Source organism: Hemiscyllium ocellatum, chromosome 48 (genome assembly GCF_020745735.1).
Source record: "Hemiscyllium ocellatum isolate sHemOce1 chromosome 48, sHemOce1.pat.X.cur, whole genome shotgun sequence".
Classification (NCBI taxonomy): domain Eukaryota; kingdom Metazoa; phylum Chordata; class Chondrichthyes; order Orectolobiformes; family Hemiscylliidae; genus Hemiscyllium; species Hemiscyllium ocellatum.
The window spans coordinates 12544736-12562869 of record NC_083448.1 but is presented as its reverse complement, the minus strand read 5'-3'; the positions used below and the strand labels follow the sequence as shown (position 1 = coordinate 12562869).

Genomic DNA, 18134 nt, shown 5'->3' with positions numbered 1-18134 from the left:
TCGAGAGGTATAAAAGCAGAAGTTCCGGTATGTCTGGAAGTAACTACTTGAAAAGGCTTTTAAATTTTTTTTAGAAACACTTGTAGAGTGAAACGGGAGTGGCCAGTTCACCCAGTTTAGTGTTTTTTCTAGTTTTGGATAGGCTTTGGATGGGGACCCAAGGAAACAGCTTCATGCTGAATCTCTCTCCTGTAAGAACCTATGTTTGATTTACCTTTTTTGGTAAGGGGTATGTGAGGGGATTTTGCAGGAAATTGGAGTAGCTCTTTGTTAAGTTGCGTTTTCATGTCGGTTGTATTTTGAAATAGTTGTATTATTATAAATTCGGTTTTCTTTTGTTTACATATCTATAAGTTCTGTTTTGCTTAAAACTGAAATTCTTTTTTGTTTGACCAGCTGCATCACTCCTGGAATATCCAACTAGAAAAGTTAGAATCTGGACTTCCTTCTTGAAATGTTTTATGGGGTCTGGCCTGGTCCATGACACCTTAAAGTTTTTAACTAATACTCTTGAAAGTTATTACTGAATCTGCTCTCATTCCCTTATTGAATGGCATTCGAGTCACAGAATCATAGAATCTCTACTGTGTGGAAACAGACCATTTGGTCCAACAAGTCCACACCGACCCTAAGAAGAGTAATCCACCCAGACCTATTTCTCTACCTATTATTACACATTTACACCTGACTAATGCACCTAACTGACTCATCCCTGAACAGTATGGGCAATTTAAAATGGCTAATTAACCTAACCTGCATATCTTTGGATTGTGGGAGGAAACTGGAGCACCCGGAGAAAACCCACGCAGACAGATCCATCAGCTCATAACTTTTTGCATCTTATATTATAATAGAAGATGTATAGTCTGCAAAGAGAATGGTGTGTTTTGGTTGTGACTCCATTAAGCTGTCTTTTCTCTTTGCAAATGCTGACGAACTTGGATTGAGTCCTGGATTTTCTGTAGTTATTTGCAGTTTTTTTTAAAAAACCAGATAGTTGCAGGAAGCACAGAGTGAAATAAAATTTACACTTACGTCTGTATAGGAGTAATCACTGTTGGTGGCAAGGAAAATTTTTCCCACTTCTTTCATTCGGCTGAGGAGCACGGGCAACCGAGGCTGTAAGGGAACAACAGTCAGTTGCTACTCAATTAGTCAGTGTGGCAATTTTGTTAGGCCAGAGAAGCTTCCACGTGGTTGGAATGTTTCACTGTGAAAAGCAATGGAATAGAGCAGGGAACAACAAATTCTTTTCATTAGTTGTTAAGTCTCAAACAATGGGACACTGATGAAAAATAAATACAAGATTTCAGAGAAAGATGTAGAAAACACTTTTACTTGGACAGACCAGGATATATTACGATTGTGGAATATATTGTCAGAACGAGCAATCAGTGTAGAAACTACATCAACAGTTATGATGTGACAGAAAGGAATAAAAGAGTTGGAGCCAGAGTGCAAACACAAATTAGGACAGCTGTGCATGTGGAGTGGACATTAAACACAAAACGCGATTAGATGGGTTGAATAGCTCTATTTGTTTTTAAATAAATGTGGTTTGTATTGAAAGCTTTTTTCCAGCACTTAATTGTCTCAGCAACATAACTAAAGTATGATTTTCCAATTACCAGTCTTTCTGGCCGAGGGAGCATGCTCAGAATTTCGATGCGGTATGATTGGTGTGTGCTTCTAACTTTTCAGGTCTCCTTCTTCCAGTTACTGTTAAAATCCATCCCATCAGTTATACTCTGAACATGTATGGGGGTTGATGGATCACTGAATGTAAAACTAATTGCCTGATAAGTTTCAATTGTTTGAATAAGAAGTACTTTTTTATATATGAGGACAATGGTTTCAAAATAAATGGGGCAAAATTATAGTCAGCATGACAACAGGGCACAATTCCCATGACTGTTTCATGTTCTGCTGTCTAAACAATGCATCTCTCCCGCCAAAATTGCAGAGTCCAACTTGGGGGCAACACCTGTGGAGTTTGAAACTCACTGACTGGAGTAGTTTCTGGATGCTTTGCGACATGGTTATAATATCAGGATACCTCTATATTTACCACTGTATGGACAAGAATTAGCTGATCACTTTGATGTTTGCATAACAAGTGACAGTGTAAAATCACTCTGAATCAAGTGAACAATGAACGATGTGTTCATCTCAGATCAAAACACATATATTGGACTTCAAATTGAACGCAATAATTTCATGAAGTACTTTCATGAAGTGAATATAAAATGCATGGGGTAACTAATCCCATTTTCTACAGTCACATCATTCATTGCAAATGATTGCATCCATTACCAAAACCCCTGAACAAGGTAAACTCTCCTTCATCTCCAGAGCTCTGCTGCACTAGGGACTGCCAGCACAGCACCAACTGGACTCACAAGACTGAGGGACCACCCATGACAGTTAAGTTTGGGGTGGGGAATCAGGGATTGGGTGGTGGAGTTCAGTTTCACAATGGATGTCACGGGAAGAGGAGTACTGTGGTGGTCAGGAACAAGGACAAGAGTGTGGCTTTCAGTGGGCAGGTCCAGATCAAGGGAATCCCTCATGCACAACATGCAAGCTGCACAGTTTAGCAGGCGACATGGGAGCAAGTTTGCTTGACACTGGGTAAATTGCAGCCAAGGCAGGAAAAGACACTTAAATGGTCACTAATGAACAATTTAAGGGTCAAATATGGATCAGCTTTGGCTCCTGTTCTGATTTGTTGTGTTGCCCTCTGGCTTCATCAGTTCCACAAAGTAAAATATATTTTTCCCCATCTCCAATATTTTTACAAGCAATGACTATAAGCATTCATAGAAAATTAAATAATTGTATGTTCTTCAATGTCCCTCTAATTTTCTTCCTGGTTGCATGCAATTGTGTCTCAGAGATTTGGCGTTAACTTTTGGAAAAGCCAGAAGCATTAGAAATCTACTCAGACCAGAGCACATTATAATTTAGATGTTCCCAAAAACCATGTTAGCTTGCTCATGCACCACTGTTGTGATGATGAGATGCATAAAATTTCACCAGTAGCCTTAAAAAGAGAATTGGATATATCACAGCGGAAAAAGAGTTGCAAGGATATGGGGAAAGAGATTGTGAATTCAACCAACAGAATGGCTTTTGGAAAGAGCCATGCAGATTTAATCGGCAGAATAGCTTGCTTGAGTGCTGTATTATTCTTTGATTACATGATTCAGCATATTCTTAAAGATTTCCAAAAGAATTATTTCGTTCTGGGCATTTAGATTAGATTAGATTACTTACAGTGTGGAAACAGGCCCTTCGGCCCAACATGTCCACACCGACCCGCCGAAGCGCAACCCACCCATACCCCTACATTTACCCCTTACCTAACACTACGGGCAATTTAGCATGGCCAATTCACCTGACCCGCACATCTTTGGACTGTGGGAGGAAACCGGAGCAAACCCACGCAGACACGGGGAGAACGTGCAAACTCCACACAGTCAGTCGCCTGAGGCGGGAATTGAACCCGGGTCTCAGGTGCTGTGAGACAGCAGTGCTAACCACTGTGCCACAAAGCTTTCAGCAATGGTAGACCTTCCAAGAAGTGAAGGAAATGGACACCAAAGCACAAACATATTCTACTCACATCCTTCATCACATACTTTTCCAGGTTTCCGAGAGTTTTCTTCTTCAAAGTCCCCTGCAGCAACAGAGAAAAATCTGAAACAACTCCAAAAATCTTCAGCACAACCAGCCATTGTTCAAAGCTGCTTCAGCTCTTTTGTTTAGGGGCAGTATACATGCATATGACCCGACAAAAGACAACCCAGATTTGTGGATTTGGATCTTTGATATCTCGCTGTTACATACTAACCAGATCAGGTTTGTCCCCTTACAAATTTTAATGACTGAAAACTAAGTCCTGCCAATGGTTCATGCAGAACCGCAACCATTGAAAGATTTTGCATTCCTTGCCTCCTTCTCATCTGTGATCATCTAATTGGACAGATTAGTACAGAACGTGAATTCTTCTTCTTATGGGCTGTCCTTACAACAAATGTCTAACTTGTAAACAAACACAGAAATGGAACAGTGGTGGTGGTGGTGGTGGTGGTGGGGGTGGGGGGTGGGGGGGGTGAGAAAACCCCCCTCTATCAAGATTGTGCCTAAAACTGCAAGCACTTCTTTACGTTTGTGTTCCTCTTCATGTGCCAAAGCAGGCTTACATTTATTGGATGAAGCATCAATCATCTCCAGATCTACTTGTATTTTGTGTCACAGCTGTAATGGTTTCACAGGTCCAAAGAACAGGAAAATGAGCCCTTAATAATAAAGGAATGTTTCCAAATTGTGGCATGTTTCTACAATTAATCATCAATAGGGGGCACTATGTACTAGAATGATTCGACAAGGAAGATAATTGTGGGGAATAAAGAGATAGACACAAACAAAGAGACAAAGGTGGATCGATAAAGAAACATACAAGAGAGTGATACAAACACAAAAAGCAACACAGAGAGAGAGAGAGCGCGCAAGAGAAAGGGCACAATAGATAGTACAGAGAGCAGAGAACAACAACAGAGAGAATGGTAGTGACCAGAGCGAGGACCGTGAGGGAGGGAAATACCTCCAAAGCTCTATCAGGTACATGTATGGTATGAAATAGACATAGATAGTTCATGAACGGTGCAGAAATACAAAGTTATAGAGAAAAGCAGATGGATACAGAACCAACAACAAAGCAAGTGAGAAAGAATGGGAGCAAGAGAAATAGTGTGAAAATCTTAACATAAAGAGAATGAGAGAGAGAACAAGAAAGGGATTTCAGTCATCCTGAGCTCACAAAACTGGGAGTTGAGCTCAGGAATCTCAATTGTTGTTGAAAGTATGACTAAGACTGTAAACATTCTTATTGTGTAACAACAACAGCATCAATACAACTGCCCAAACAAACAAGAATATGAATTTGAAAACCCTACAGAATCATGAATGAAATCCACTGTGTCTCGCACATCCTGGAACATGTTCCGATATGATATGAAGAGGTCACCACGTTTAAAGCCAGTCTCACAGCTAGATAGGAACAAAGCAAAGCATTAGAATCAATGTCATAGTTCCATGAGGTATATTATTTATCACTGGTTGTCCTTTCCAATATTTACAACAAAACCATATTGAACTCCTCATTTCCTGACCATTAAACTAATTTCCACAACTGCAATTTATACGAGTTCTCAGAACAAAGTAAATAGCTTCAGAGTCTGCATGGGCCTTACACAGAGTTTAAGAATGAACGAAGGTGATTAAAAATGCAGGGAAGTTTTTTTTTAGAATTGGTGAAGCAAAGTATCTGGAAATGGGGATCAACAGTGGATCAAAGCTCCGCCAACAGTGTGTCAGATGTCGGGAACACACACATTAGAAATCAAGAAGGAGCAGATCCAAGCAATGATATCAGACTTGTGAAAATTTCAGAGTCAGAAAGCATGGAAGGTTTAGAGAGACTTGTCAATAAAGTGCAGGATTGATGTCACTTTAAAGAATGGAAAGTCAGTAAAGGTAAAAGACATTGGAATTAGTAGTTGTTTCTGTAGAGTGGAGTTTGAGACACGAGCCTTAAGGTGATAAATGCACAAATTAGATTGGAAGCTGGCAATCTTTGGTAGTGTACTGCTACAAGATCAGCTTGGGGTAGAATTCCAAGGCCGAGCACTTGAAACTTAAGTTTGCAGAAGCACTCACAGAAGAAAACAGAATTGAGAGCCAGGATGTGAAATTGGATAATTTTAGTTTGTATTGAATTGTATCAGGAAAATTGAACAGCATAGTAACAATTTTGGATTTCAGGGTCACTGGAAAAGGAGAGCTGTGGATTAACATCTGTGAGTGATTTTTCATAATGTCAGTGAGGAATAAGACATAGCATAGAAGCGGATGAATATTCAACCAGATTTGCAGTAAAGGAATGAGAGAGAGCTTGCAATTCTTCAAACAACAAGTGTCCACTGTTCGCCTCTTGAGATTTTCTGAAGGGGTGTGATTTGGGGCTATGTTTTCATTCTCACCAACTCATTTTCGGTAACGTTGTCATAAAGTAATACTTTCTGTATTTATGTTGACAAATGGGGTATTTGGACTGATATAGAAGCTGAAATAGCATAATTCATCAATCTTCTCAATAATCATCAACTCATTGTGAAATTTATAGTTATAAAACACAAGGACAGCAGTAATTTCCAGGACAGAAGAATGTTTAAATTGGTACAAGACCACAGGTATCAGTTAAGAAATGTTTTTAAAGATACTTGACATATTTCTACATGAGAATCCATCAGCCTGAACACACCATCCACAGACTGATAAGGTCAAATTGAAGGCATTTTCACCGCATATGCACAAAACTGCCACAAATGAGGCAGTTCCATCTTCACTCACTGGATCTCAGATCTCAATTTTACTATTAAATTTAACAATTGACAATGTTTAGTACAGTCAGATTCTCAACAAATTTTTTGAAGCTCCTAACCTTATGCAACCTTAAACTAGCTGTTCTACATTTTTGTGCAAGAAATTCATTTCCCAAGTGATTTGAAGTTTTTTGAATCTGAGTTCAGAGAGTATTCATTTGCTGGCAGATTTGAAACTGTTCTCTCTCCTTACCACATCTTCTCACAGTCTCTTTCTCCCTCCTTCGACCTTTTGCAGGTTCCTTCTCTCCTCGCCAACGCTTTCCTCCTCTCACTTACACCTTTTGTAGTCTCCTTCTTCCACGCTCCCCAAAACTTATGCTCCCTCTCCTAACCCTCCTGCTACCACCTTCTCTGATCCCATGCTCTCCTCTGACACCCTCACCCAGAACTCAGCTGACAGAAGTTCTAGGTGTGGCAAAAGGCCCTGTAACCCAGTGTACAGTGGCTCTCAGCCTAATTCCCCCACTCCCAAACTTTGGCCCACCTCACAATCCCTCAGACCTCAGACTCCAGCCCTCAGCTTCTGGAAAAAGGCAGTCTCCTAGCAACTCCTTCAGCACTAATTTTCTCAACTGTTTGCTTGCCAATTTTAGATTGATTTTTTCCTGTGTTTGTAGCTGATAAGTTGACAGTGCAGAAGAGTTGCTCTTTAACTTTTTTCTCTTCTCTGACTGGTCACACTTGAGTAAATTCTCCTGGGCATTTTGTGTGTTGATCCAATCCTATTGCAGGGAGGGAAACAATGGTATTTAAACAAAGATCTAAGGGCAATTTCAATCCCTACTGTGACTGTGGTTTCATGTTTGGGTCCTGCAAATCAAATAAAATACACAACATTGAAGAACATTACTGTAGGGAAAGTAATCATCTGGAATTCCATCAGGGATCAGTTTCAAGTCAAAAAATGAAAAATATGGACAACATTGCACACATGATCAGCTGTACTGTTACCTGGTGTATTTGGAACACTTGATGAAGAAATCCACTAAACAGGCATACAGGTAGGTTTCTGAAACAGAAGAAGTCCATTATGAGGCAATGTAATAATTCCACGGAACTCAGCTAATGATATTTTTTTGGCCAGGATGCCCTCAGAACTTGTCTGCTCTTCTTCATCTCGTGCTATGGGACTTTTTAGATAACCCTGGAAGAACAGATAGGGCCTTACATTTATGATTCATTTAAAATACCACAATTCAAACATCACAGCATCTCCTCTGTATTGCACTGGAGCGTATGGATTGGGGTTTGGATCCACACATTTCTAATGTGGAGAGAAGACTGGTATCATACAGCGACAGCAGATACTGCTGTTCGGTGATACTGCAAGCGAAAGACTCATTAGAATGTGGCATTTAATGCAACTGACCCCCTTTAATGGGGAAAGTTGAATGGCTGCCTCAGTTTTGTTATGGACCAGGCCAGACCCCCTCAAAGCATTTCAACCACTTAGTTTTAAACAAAACAGAATTTATTTACAAGATTACCGAATGACACACAAACTAAAGGGAGCCAATATAGAACATAGAACGTAGAACATTACAGCGCAGTACAGGCCCTTCAGCCCTCGATGTTGCGCCGCCCTGTCATAGTAATCTGGAGCCCATCCCACCTACACTATTCCATGTACATCCATTTGCCTGTCCAATGTCGACTTAAATGCACTTAAACTTGGCGAATCTACTACCGATGCAGGCAAAGCATTCCATACCCTTACTATTCTCTGAGTACAGAAACTACCTCTGACATCTGTCTTATACCTATTCCCCCCTCACTTTAAAGTTGTGTCCTCTTGTGTTCGCCGTCCCCATACTTGGAAAAAGGCTCTCCCTGTCCACCCTATCTAATCCTCTGATTATCTTTTATGTCTCTATTAAGTCACCTCTTAATCTTCTTCTCTCCAACGAGAACAGCCTCAAGGCCCTCAGCTTTTCCTCGTAAGACATTCCTTCCATACCAGGCAACATCCTAGTAAATCTCCTCTGCACCTTTTCCAAAGCTTCCACATCCTTCTTATAATGCAGTGACCAGAACTGTACACAATTCTCCAAGTGTGGCTGTACCAGAGCTTTGCACAGCTGCAGCATAACCTCCTTGTTCCGGAACTCAATCTCTCTATTAATCAAGGCCAAAACACTGTATGCGTTCTTAAACAACCCCGTCAATCTGGGTGGCAAATTTCAGGGATCTGTGAACATGGACAACGAGATCTCTCTGCTCATCTGCACTCTCAAGAATCCTACCATAAGCCCAGTACTTTACATTCCAATTACTCCGGCCAAAGTGTATCACCTCACACTTGTCCACATTAAACTCCATTTGCCATCTCTCAGCCCTCTCACCTCTCAGAATAACTTAACCTCTCCGAAATAGGTTAATGATGCTGTTCCAAATTTGTGCAACAATGCCCAAAAACACCTCTTGTCACAAAAGGTAAAATTTAATACAGGTCTTACAGGAGAGATGTCAGAGAGAGGGAGGATCAGTGTGGACTTGCTTCTGTGTGTCCAGCAGCTTCACAACTGACTGCTTGCTAAAACCAAACCAAACCAGAGAAAAGCTGAGCTGGGAGAACTGGTCACTCCCCTTTCATTGTACATCCCCTTTCAAAGTGTTTTTTTTAAACTTGGAAGCCTTTTGGCTGAAGCAGTATCTATTAGCTACAATCAAGTTGGTCCTAAAACTCATGTAAGCCAGACCTCTCGGCAACTCTGCATTTATGACCCCTCTAAAAAAAACAAAGAACAACATAATCTTGTTAAAGGAGTAGCATCATCACAAAGGAATACCATACAGAACCAGTATAAAGATATTAACTGTCCTCAAAGCTTCAGTACAACAATGATCTGTGGAGCTGAAACTCCAATACACACAATAGAGAAAGTACACTTCAAAATGATCTGTAGCTGTTGACAACATATTGAAAATTATTTTTCATCCATGGTGACAACTGTCTGCCCCTGAATGTGGAAGTGATACCTTCTGACAGGCTCAACCCAACAGGTTACATCCTGTTAGCTGCTACTGCTAAAGAATGTTGTAATGTGAAGCATGTTAAAATCAGTTATAGGAAATGTTTCAACCTACCAGCAAGGTGAAAGAGGGTATTGAGAATGTAAAAGCGTTCCGTGTCATCTCTTTGGATAAATTTGTTGGAGTACTGCTCAAGAATCTCTGCTCTGGAGGTGAAGAATGATGAAAATAGGAGGGGTTACAGGAAATGTTTGGTTTGAGATCTTTCAGCAATGCAAAACAACACAACATGACCTACTCAATGCAAAATATTCATAGAATTGGATTCAACACAACTGAGTCATATTCATCTGATTCTTACTGCAATAAAAATGGAAGAAGGTGTAATAAGATTTTCATGAGGAGATGTGGCACAGCAGACAGAAACAGACCAGAAGGTGATTATGTCTATTGACAATGGTGTAAACTTGGAAATTTTTCTTACTATTCATTCACGAGATGAGGGAGTTACTGGTTAGGCAGCATTTATTACCCATCCCTAATTGCCCGAACACCAGTTCAGAGTCAACCACATTGTTGTGGGTCTGGAGTGACATGTCGGCCAGACCAGGTGGGCAAACTTCCTTCCCTAAACGACATTAGTGAAAGAGATGGGTTTTCTGACAATGGATTATAATAATCATTAGATTCTTAAATCCAGATATTTACTTAATTCAAATTCCACCATATGTCATGGCAGGATTCGAACTCAGGTCCATGAACATTGTCGGGATCTCTGCATTAACAGTCCAGCGATAATACCACTAAACCATCGACTCCCCTTACAGCTGATCAGCCATTCATTATACATCCTATCTGACATTCCTTTCCAACAACTTCAGTGAAAAGGATATATTACAATTAATTTGAAGCTCTTTTCAACCAACTGCTGTGTGGCAAATGAAGAAAGAATAGAACCCTGAATTCATTTTGTGATGACTTGACACAGAAATATACTGTGAAGATTAGACTGTAGCGTGGGTAAAATTCTCATCTCAGGCTTGCAGCAACATTCGACAAAGTAGGAGAATGACTGCAGTGACTAATCTCTTTTATACTTCTTGGAAAATTATGTTTCAATCCGATTTTAGAATGAAATTCAACACGGTTTGTGAATTTCCTTTGAAGTGCCTTTCTCAGCATTCTGCTATGTGAACAACTGGTGGGACAACACTCTCTGTTTACCAGTTGTTTGTTATGTCAGTCACTGCACTTCAACAATAGCTGTTGCCTTATCATCAAGGATTTGGGATGTAGCGTAAACAGACATAAATAAACAAGTGTTATAGACACTCCAACAATCATCAGATCATAAGAAATACGAGCATAAGTAGATCATATTTCCCTTTAAACCTGCATTCAATAAAATCATGGCTCATTTGATTGATGGCTTATCTCCACTTCCTAATCTACGCCCTCAGAGCTCTTCAACCCCGAGTAGTCAATCCAAAACTGAGCAATGACCCTGGAGATTGATATCAAAGTTTCTCTTTCATTTCATTTTGCTTTTTCTCACATCTCCTTCAGACTTTGGATGTTATCCTCCTTCAGATAATGCTTAGCAAGTAAACTGCTCCTCGGTTGCCAGTCCTACCAGTGTGGTACTGGAAGTGGCTTGTACTTGAAAGAAGCATTTTGAAATATCCCCATTTGAAGTAGCCCTGATATGGCTGTTGTGATGTTTTCTTTTCTATCACTGATTGTGCGAGCTTGCCAATAACTCTTGACACACAGGTTTTTGATGCTTCAGTTCAGTGGATGCTGATGACAGCAGTGACAGTACATTAACACATTCAGTCCAGCTACCGCTGCATGAATTTTTAAAAACAGCATTACAAGCTATACAAGATAGTCTGTAATAATGAACACTGTAGTCCTAACTGGGAAGTCACAGGCTGTGTTGCACCCTGTTTTTACAACTTGCTGGCACACATCCTGCATGCCCACTTCATCTACATCCATATTAGGCACTTGCGTCGATAAATCTCTCTCAACTTTACTACTCAGAACACTGAAAGTAGGACTAGATTCTTTCATTCCTCTTCATCATTAAATAAGATCATGATTGATATTCTATCTCATCTCCACTTTCCTGCCAGATCCCGTTATCCTTTTTTCCCCTTTCATGTTCAAAACTTCATTCACCACAATCTTGAATGGACTCAATGACTGAGCTATCCACAGCAGCCTGAGGGGCAGAACGGAAATTAAATTGTTGTCAAGTTGAAAAAGACTCTGAAGTGGGCATGATAAAGGTTAATTCATAGATCTGAGATGACAGACAATTATCAAATGATTTCCCACCTGTAATGAGTAAATAGTAGCTTGTAAATTAAATGCAGGGGCAGTGCAATTGAAATCTGACTGTCACACAAAGGCCACTGAAATGTAACACAAACCGCTTTCATTCACCTTTGACAAAGTGTTGTTCAGTAAGCTGCTAAATAAGATCAGAGCCCATGGTGTTAGGGGCAAGGTACTGGCATGGAGAGAGGACTGGCTGCTTGGCAGAAATCAGAGCGTGGGGATAAACAGGATTTTCTAACCATGGTAGGCAGCGACAAATGGAGTTCCACAGGGGTGACTGCTGGAACCAAAATTAGTCATGCAAATACTAATGATCTGGATGAAGGCATAAAGGGTATTATTGCTCAGATGGCACAAAGATAGGCAGAGAGACAATAAGTGTTGAGACAGGGAGTCTGCAGAAGGACTTGGACAAGTTAGGAGAGTGAGCAGAAACGATGGCAGATGGAATACAGTATGGGATAGGATGAAGTTATGCATTTTGATAGGAATAATAGAGGCGTAGACTATTTTCTCAATCAGGAAAAGCTTCAGAAATCCGAAGTCCAAAGAGAATTGGGAATCCTCATTCAGGATTCTCTGAAGATTAACCTGCAGATTCAGTTGGCAATTTGGAAGGCAGATGCAATGCTAGTATTCACTTTGAGAGGGCTAGAATACGAGAAGCAGAGATGTATTGCTGAGGTTGTATAAGGCTCTTGACAGACCACACTTGGAATATTGTGAAAGGTTGTGGATCTCAAATGTAAGGAAGGATGTGCTGTCCTTAGAGAGGTCGAGAGAAGGTTCACAAAAATGAACTCTGGGATGAAAAGCCTATCTTCTGAGGAGTAGTTCAGGACTCTGTATTCAAAGGAGTTTAAATGGATGAGGGGACATCTCTTTGAAACTTACAGAATACTGAAAGGCTTCAATAGAGTGGATGTGGGGAACATATTTTCACAAGTAGGAAAAACGAAGATCCAAGGACACAGCTTCAGAGTGAAGGGATGACATTTTAGAACCAAGATGAGGAGGAACTTGTTCCGCCAAAGGGTGGTGAATCTGTGTAACCCATTTCTGAAGGTTGTGGAGGCCAGTTCGTTGAGTGTGTTTGAGATAGAGATAGATAGGTTCTTGATGAGTAAGGGGAACAGAGATTACAGGGAGAAGGAAGGCAAATGGGATTGAAAAACATGTGAGCCATGATCAAAGACAGAGCAAATTCATTGGGCTGAATGGCCTAATTCTACTCCTATATCTGATGGTTTTCTAAAGTCTCTTCAATGTTTAATGGTGGAGACATGCTTTAAAATATGGTTTGAACCTTCCTTTATCAGAAACCTGTATCAGTGATATTTCTGTCTCCTTACAGCATCTCATGCACTCTTTCAAAACCTCCTCTCCTGCATGTTTACTTTCTACTCATTTTTAATGGATCTTTGCAGTATTTCCAGATGAAGGATATTTGCATTACCTGACCAATTTTATAAAGATCCCAAAGCGATGAGGCTCTGGCTGAAAATGACCAAATGTAGCAGGGCTTTGCTTTGCATCACATTTTGTTCCATTCTTTCCTGTTAACCTTTGTGAATTCTTTTGATCTCTATTTATTTTGAAAACTTTCAATGGAACAAGAAAGGCTTATGACCGCTGGGCGGAACAGAAGTGGACAAGGCTTATCTATGTTGCAATACAGTTCACTTAAACCACAGCTATGCAAGGAATCTGAGGCCTAGAGCTTAAGAACCAGCTATTTATACCGAAGGATTAAAGTCTAAATGTCATCAGAAACTTCTGTTTGGTAAAGAGAACTTGGGATTTGCAAATGAACCAACCGATTTGAAAAAAATTACATTGGGCAGGGGGTAGGTAACTTGTGGGGAGCATATTCCATCTGTCAGAAACCAAATAAGATCACAGTTAAAATTGCCCAGTCATTTCCTGAATGCTGATTAATCACAAATTCAACCAGCTCAAATGCAAGTAAAATGTTCAAAGATGGTGAAATTCTTATTTTGCACTTTTGTAATTCAGTGTCCTAAGCAGGAAGCCACAATTTATCATCTGACTATTCCTGAGGAAAACTGGATTGGGGCAAGGAAATCCAAGAGTTCAGTTTTTAAACTTCCTCATATTCAATCTCCTCCTGCTCAGAATTTGCTTACAGAAATCTTATCCTACCCGCTCCAGTTTTTGGAAACTGTCCCTTCAACCTCAACAAAAACCTTGCAACCAAAGGATAAGAGCAGAAGTGTATGGAACGTTCAGGAAACAATTGAGCATAATGTGAAACATAAGAGAGTTTCTTTGGTTGAGAAAAAAAGAGTGCTATCAGGAGGTTATGAAAGGTAACATGATCGGAACAATTGCAACAACACAAATGAACTGGGAGGATGGAGGCAGGGTGTTTGGCCACGTAGTTAAGTTGAAAATCAGTGGGATTCAGCCCAGAAACACAGAAAAAGAAGTTGAGAAAGGGAAGAAAAATGTTAAAGGCAGACTTGTGAAGTAGAAGGAAGAAAGGAATTTGTAAGTGAAATTGATCACTAATTGCAGTTCTGGGGCAAGCAGGACATGACACTGACACAATTATCAATATATTGAAAGAAAGATTTTTGGAAGAGCCCTGAGTAGAACTGGAGCAAAGAATGTTTCATATGCACCAAAGGCATTGCAAGGACACATGTTGTTAGACACAGCAACAACTTTTCATTTGAGCAAGTATTGCATGTTAAATAAAAGAACAATGTCAATCACCCAGAAGATGGTGGCAGTGGATCAGCCTCCAAGGAAAAGCAGAGAACTCTTAGCTTGTCCTCACAGGTAGAGGGATTGGTAGAAGCATTCTACAGTAAAGGGGAAACAGTGCTCCCTCAATTTTAACCTCTTATTTCATGAAAACATATATTTTTTAAAATTTCAAACTTTGATATGCACTCTGAACCATATATCAAGCATATTATTTCAATGTGAAAGTTATGCAAATCCAATTAATTGCTAAGTAAACTATGAAGTAAATCCATTATATCTTTGGCTGCCTGCGTCTGCAGTAAATCATGTCCCACTTCAGACTTGATTTCTGCATTGTCTCAGAAGTTCTCTTCCATAAGCAAATAATGTGATGAAATGTTCAGAATACAGGGATTGATTGAACTGAAATATCTATTCCTTTTGACCTTCTACTATTTAGACAATAAAAAAGGCAGCCATGCCCAAAAAGCAGTTACGTGTTTAAAGTTGAAAATCTAACATTGCAACATTTGATTCTCGGTAACATATATTCTTTCAAGTTTTACAACACTGAACATCTCCCATCAACATTTCTGTGAAAGCACTCCATGGTTGGACAGACAGCTTCATGTTTCTGGTGACAGCACTCAACCATCTGCACAGTTCAGTTGACGTAGAACAATAATGAGCTCCTGTTGTCACGCACAGCCTGACTCCACATTTTCAGATCTTGCATCACCCTTCAATCCTACAGACTGCTGGTCAATCTCACATTCCTTCATATAGGTTTCCCTTGAGTATAATCTTTTGAGTACTGCAGCACCTCTGCTATGGCATCTGTGTTAACCAGTTTCTTTCATGTTTGTACATAATGGTCATGAGCGGCAAAGGGTTCTTCCAAATCTCTGCAGTTAGCAAATATTGTGTGTGACCCCATCTGTTGCAGCAGGTACCCAGAGGAATATCTCTCTATTTTCAAAATATGAAGCCATTTTTCAGGAGTCGACACTTCATTGGACAACATATTGTGCAGCATTGTCCTAAAATTGAGTCTTTGCTTGGAAATTAAAACCCCGTCCCCACTTACAAAACTGCTACAGATGATTTAAACAGCCTGACATACCCCTTAAGGAACCTGAAGCCATGAGCACACACCAAGATGTTGCCATGAGAGTCCACTTTCAGAAGATTTCCATGTCGAGTATCAATCATGAGCCCTCTGTAAAATTAAAGTATCACGGTTAAAATGGAGATTTGCCACAGGATGCTAATATATGAACACAGAAAAGGTAAACATTTACACCAAAACTAGAAGCTAATTGAGGATCGGATCACATTTTAAGGTTAATCTATTTTCATCTTTGTATCCCAATGACCATTTTTCAAATTGTATGGTTCCAAATATTAACTAAATCTCCAAAGATTTCACATTCTACTTTGAGAAAGCACTTTGGAGAAACACTTAGTCAGTTACCTGGAGGAACAATAAATGTTTTCTGAGTCTCTTTTAAATTTACAATAGCATACAGTCAAAATGGTTCGATGAATTTATTGAGGTTTCATGTATTAACAGACCCCATGCAAATAAATTATCAAACTGATTGAATAGCAGTGCCTCGAAACTATGGCCATTTAAATCAGATGCAGACTGTGGAGCAGGGATACAAAGCCAAGGCAAGGTTCTCAAACAGGGCTAAGTTCTATGTAAGTGTTGAAGAAGGGCTGAAGGCAGACACAATGTCAGATGCTCGCCTTGCAAGACTGCATGGAAGGTGGTATTGTGGGCCAGATGCTGAGGCTGAATTGAACTTCAAATCAGAGTCAGTTTTTTTGCAGTGTGTCATGACAAACCCCATGAATGTATTTCTTTGTTGATCACATTTTCACACTAAGAATCTGACAATAGGTAAAAATATAATTGTAGAGGAGTATATAACACCTTCATGCATTCTGTCATGAATGTGTTGTTGCAGATGCTAAACATGTACTTCTTGCCTTACAAGATGGGAGATTTATGCAAGACACATATTCACATAAGAACATGTGACACATGAACGTGTAATACATATATGTTCCACGTAACCATATCCAATGGCAAGTAGATCTTGTTGTCTTTTCAACACTGAATCTGGTCTTATCACTTTACAATGTCAGTGACATCCTTCAAGAAAGCAATATAAAGGCTCTTCATTTTGGCTTTTGTGATTAACATTCTTAATATTTGATCTCATGTATAACTAGGATTGGCATCAATTATTTATCCATGACAATCAGGAAATAAGGCACAAACATCACTTGGTTAAACATGCAAATCAGAAAAGTAGGTTCATAAGCATGGCATTTGTATCATGTGTCCTCAGATCTTTGTTTGCATGGCTATAGACTAACACATAAGAGAAAGGATCACGTTGGACATGGATCTGATATTGAGGTTACACTTGAATAGATACATAAGGCTGTACCCAGGAATCATGATTTGACCTCCGCTTTGAAAGAAGGATATCCTCTTAAAATGGGCTCATTGTGTTCCTATTCTGGGAGCTTGTGTCACAGTAATGAACTCGTAAACATTTCTGTCATGTAATTTGCTGATATTCTGCCCAAAATTATTCACTTCTGCAAGACTAAGAACAGACCACAGATGAACTCATGGAAAACACTTTGAAAGCAGGCATTGCTGAATGTATCTGTTAAGAACTGTAGGCAACAGCCAAATTAGCAGAATACCATCTGTAGAACTGTGCCCATGTGACAAAAAAAAACCCCGCTGTTAAGATACTTTAATGGGTTAATACAGCTTTCACATGCCTTTAACTCATTGCAGATATGCTGCAATAAAGACTGAGGAGGACAGTCCCACAGTAAGGCTCTTTACAAACACTTCATACAACTCCACCACAACTCAACTCTGTGGGTCTTTCAAGTGCTGTGTTGCTCATCATTTTTACATTAAAGGAACCAAATATCGAATCTTCCCTCAATTGTCACCTAATGGAAAGCACTCTTGCCTCTGAATTGGAAGGTACTGAGTTCCTGTCCACACCAGCATGTTAAGCACAAAATACTATGCTCAGACAATACAGAAGGACAGTTCTGCACTTTTGGAGGTGCCATTTTTAGATAAGACGTTTAATCAAGGTCCGGTTTACATAAAATATCCTGTGAATGGATTCCCAGTGAATGTACAGTCCTCAATCAACATCACGAACAACAGATCATCTGATTGTCATCACACAGACATGTATAGTAGCTTGTTGGGTACTGCTTAGTTGTCGCATTTCCTCAGCGACAATACTGACTTCAGTTTAAAGATTTCGTTTTGCTCTGAAGTGCTTTGGGATGTTGCAAATCCATAAAATGTGCTATGTTCATGCCAATCTTTCTTTTTCAATAAAAAAAACTCATATTCTACCATCTGTCTATGAATTTCGACTTTTAAGTTCTGAAGCCAACAATGCCACACTTTTTGATTGTCTTTCTCATCAACATAGTTTTTGTCATAAACAGAGAGCTGAATACACCATCTTTTAAAATAATCTTTTTGATTGACAATCAAATATCACTAAGATGCAAGTAAGTTCTTGGTTCTCGTCGTTCATAAATCAACAGTAGCCAGAAATTTTGAAGTTACATATTTCGTCTTCTCGTGTGATC

The 18134-nt window shown here is 39.7% G+C and overlaps 1 protein-coding gene across 6 annotated transcripts in view; it reads right to left on the bottom strand.

Annotated features, from left to right (window-relative positions):
- Positions 1–18134, bottom strand: part of LOC132836945 (cytosolic purine 5'-nucleotidase-like) — an 84675-nt gene that overhangs the window by 19708 nt on the left and 46833 nt on the right. For all 6 annotated transcript variants that reach the window (XM_060856531.1, XM_060856527.1, XM_060856529.1 and 3 more), the window contains exons 4-9: positions 15604–15699; positions 9537–9628; positions 7401–7458; positions 4959–5052; positions 3626–3679; positions 1036–1119 (exon numbers count right to left, since the gene is read on the bottom strand). In XM_060856531.1, coding sequence (XP_060712514.1) covers positions 1036–1119; positions 3626–3679; positions 4959–5052; positions 7401–7458; positions 9537–9628; positions 15604–15699 — 478 coding nt within the window. The remainder of the gene's footprint in view (positions 1–1035; positions 1120–3625; positions 3680–4958; positions 5053–7400; positions 7459–9536; positions 9629–15603; positions 15700–18134) is intronic.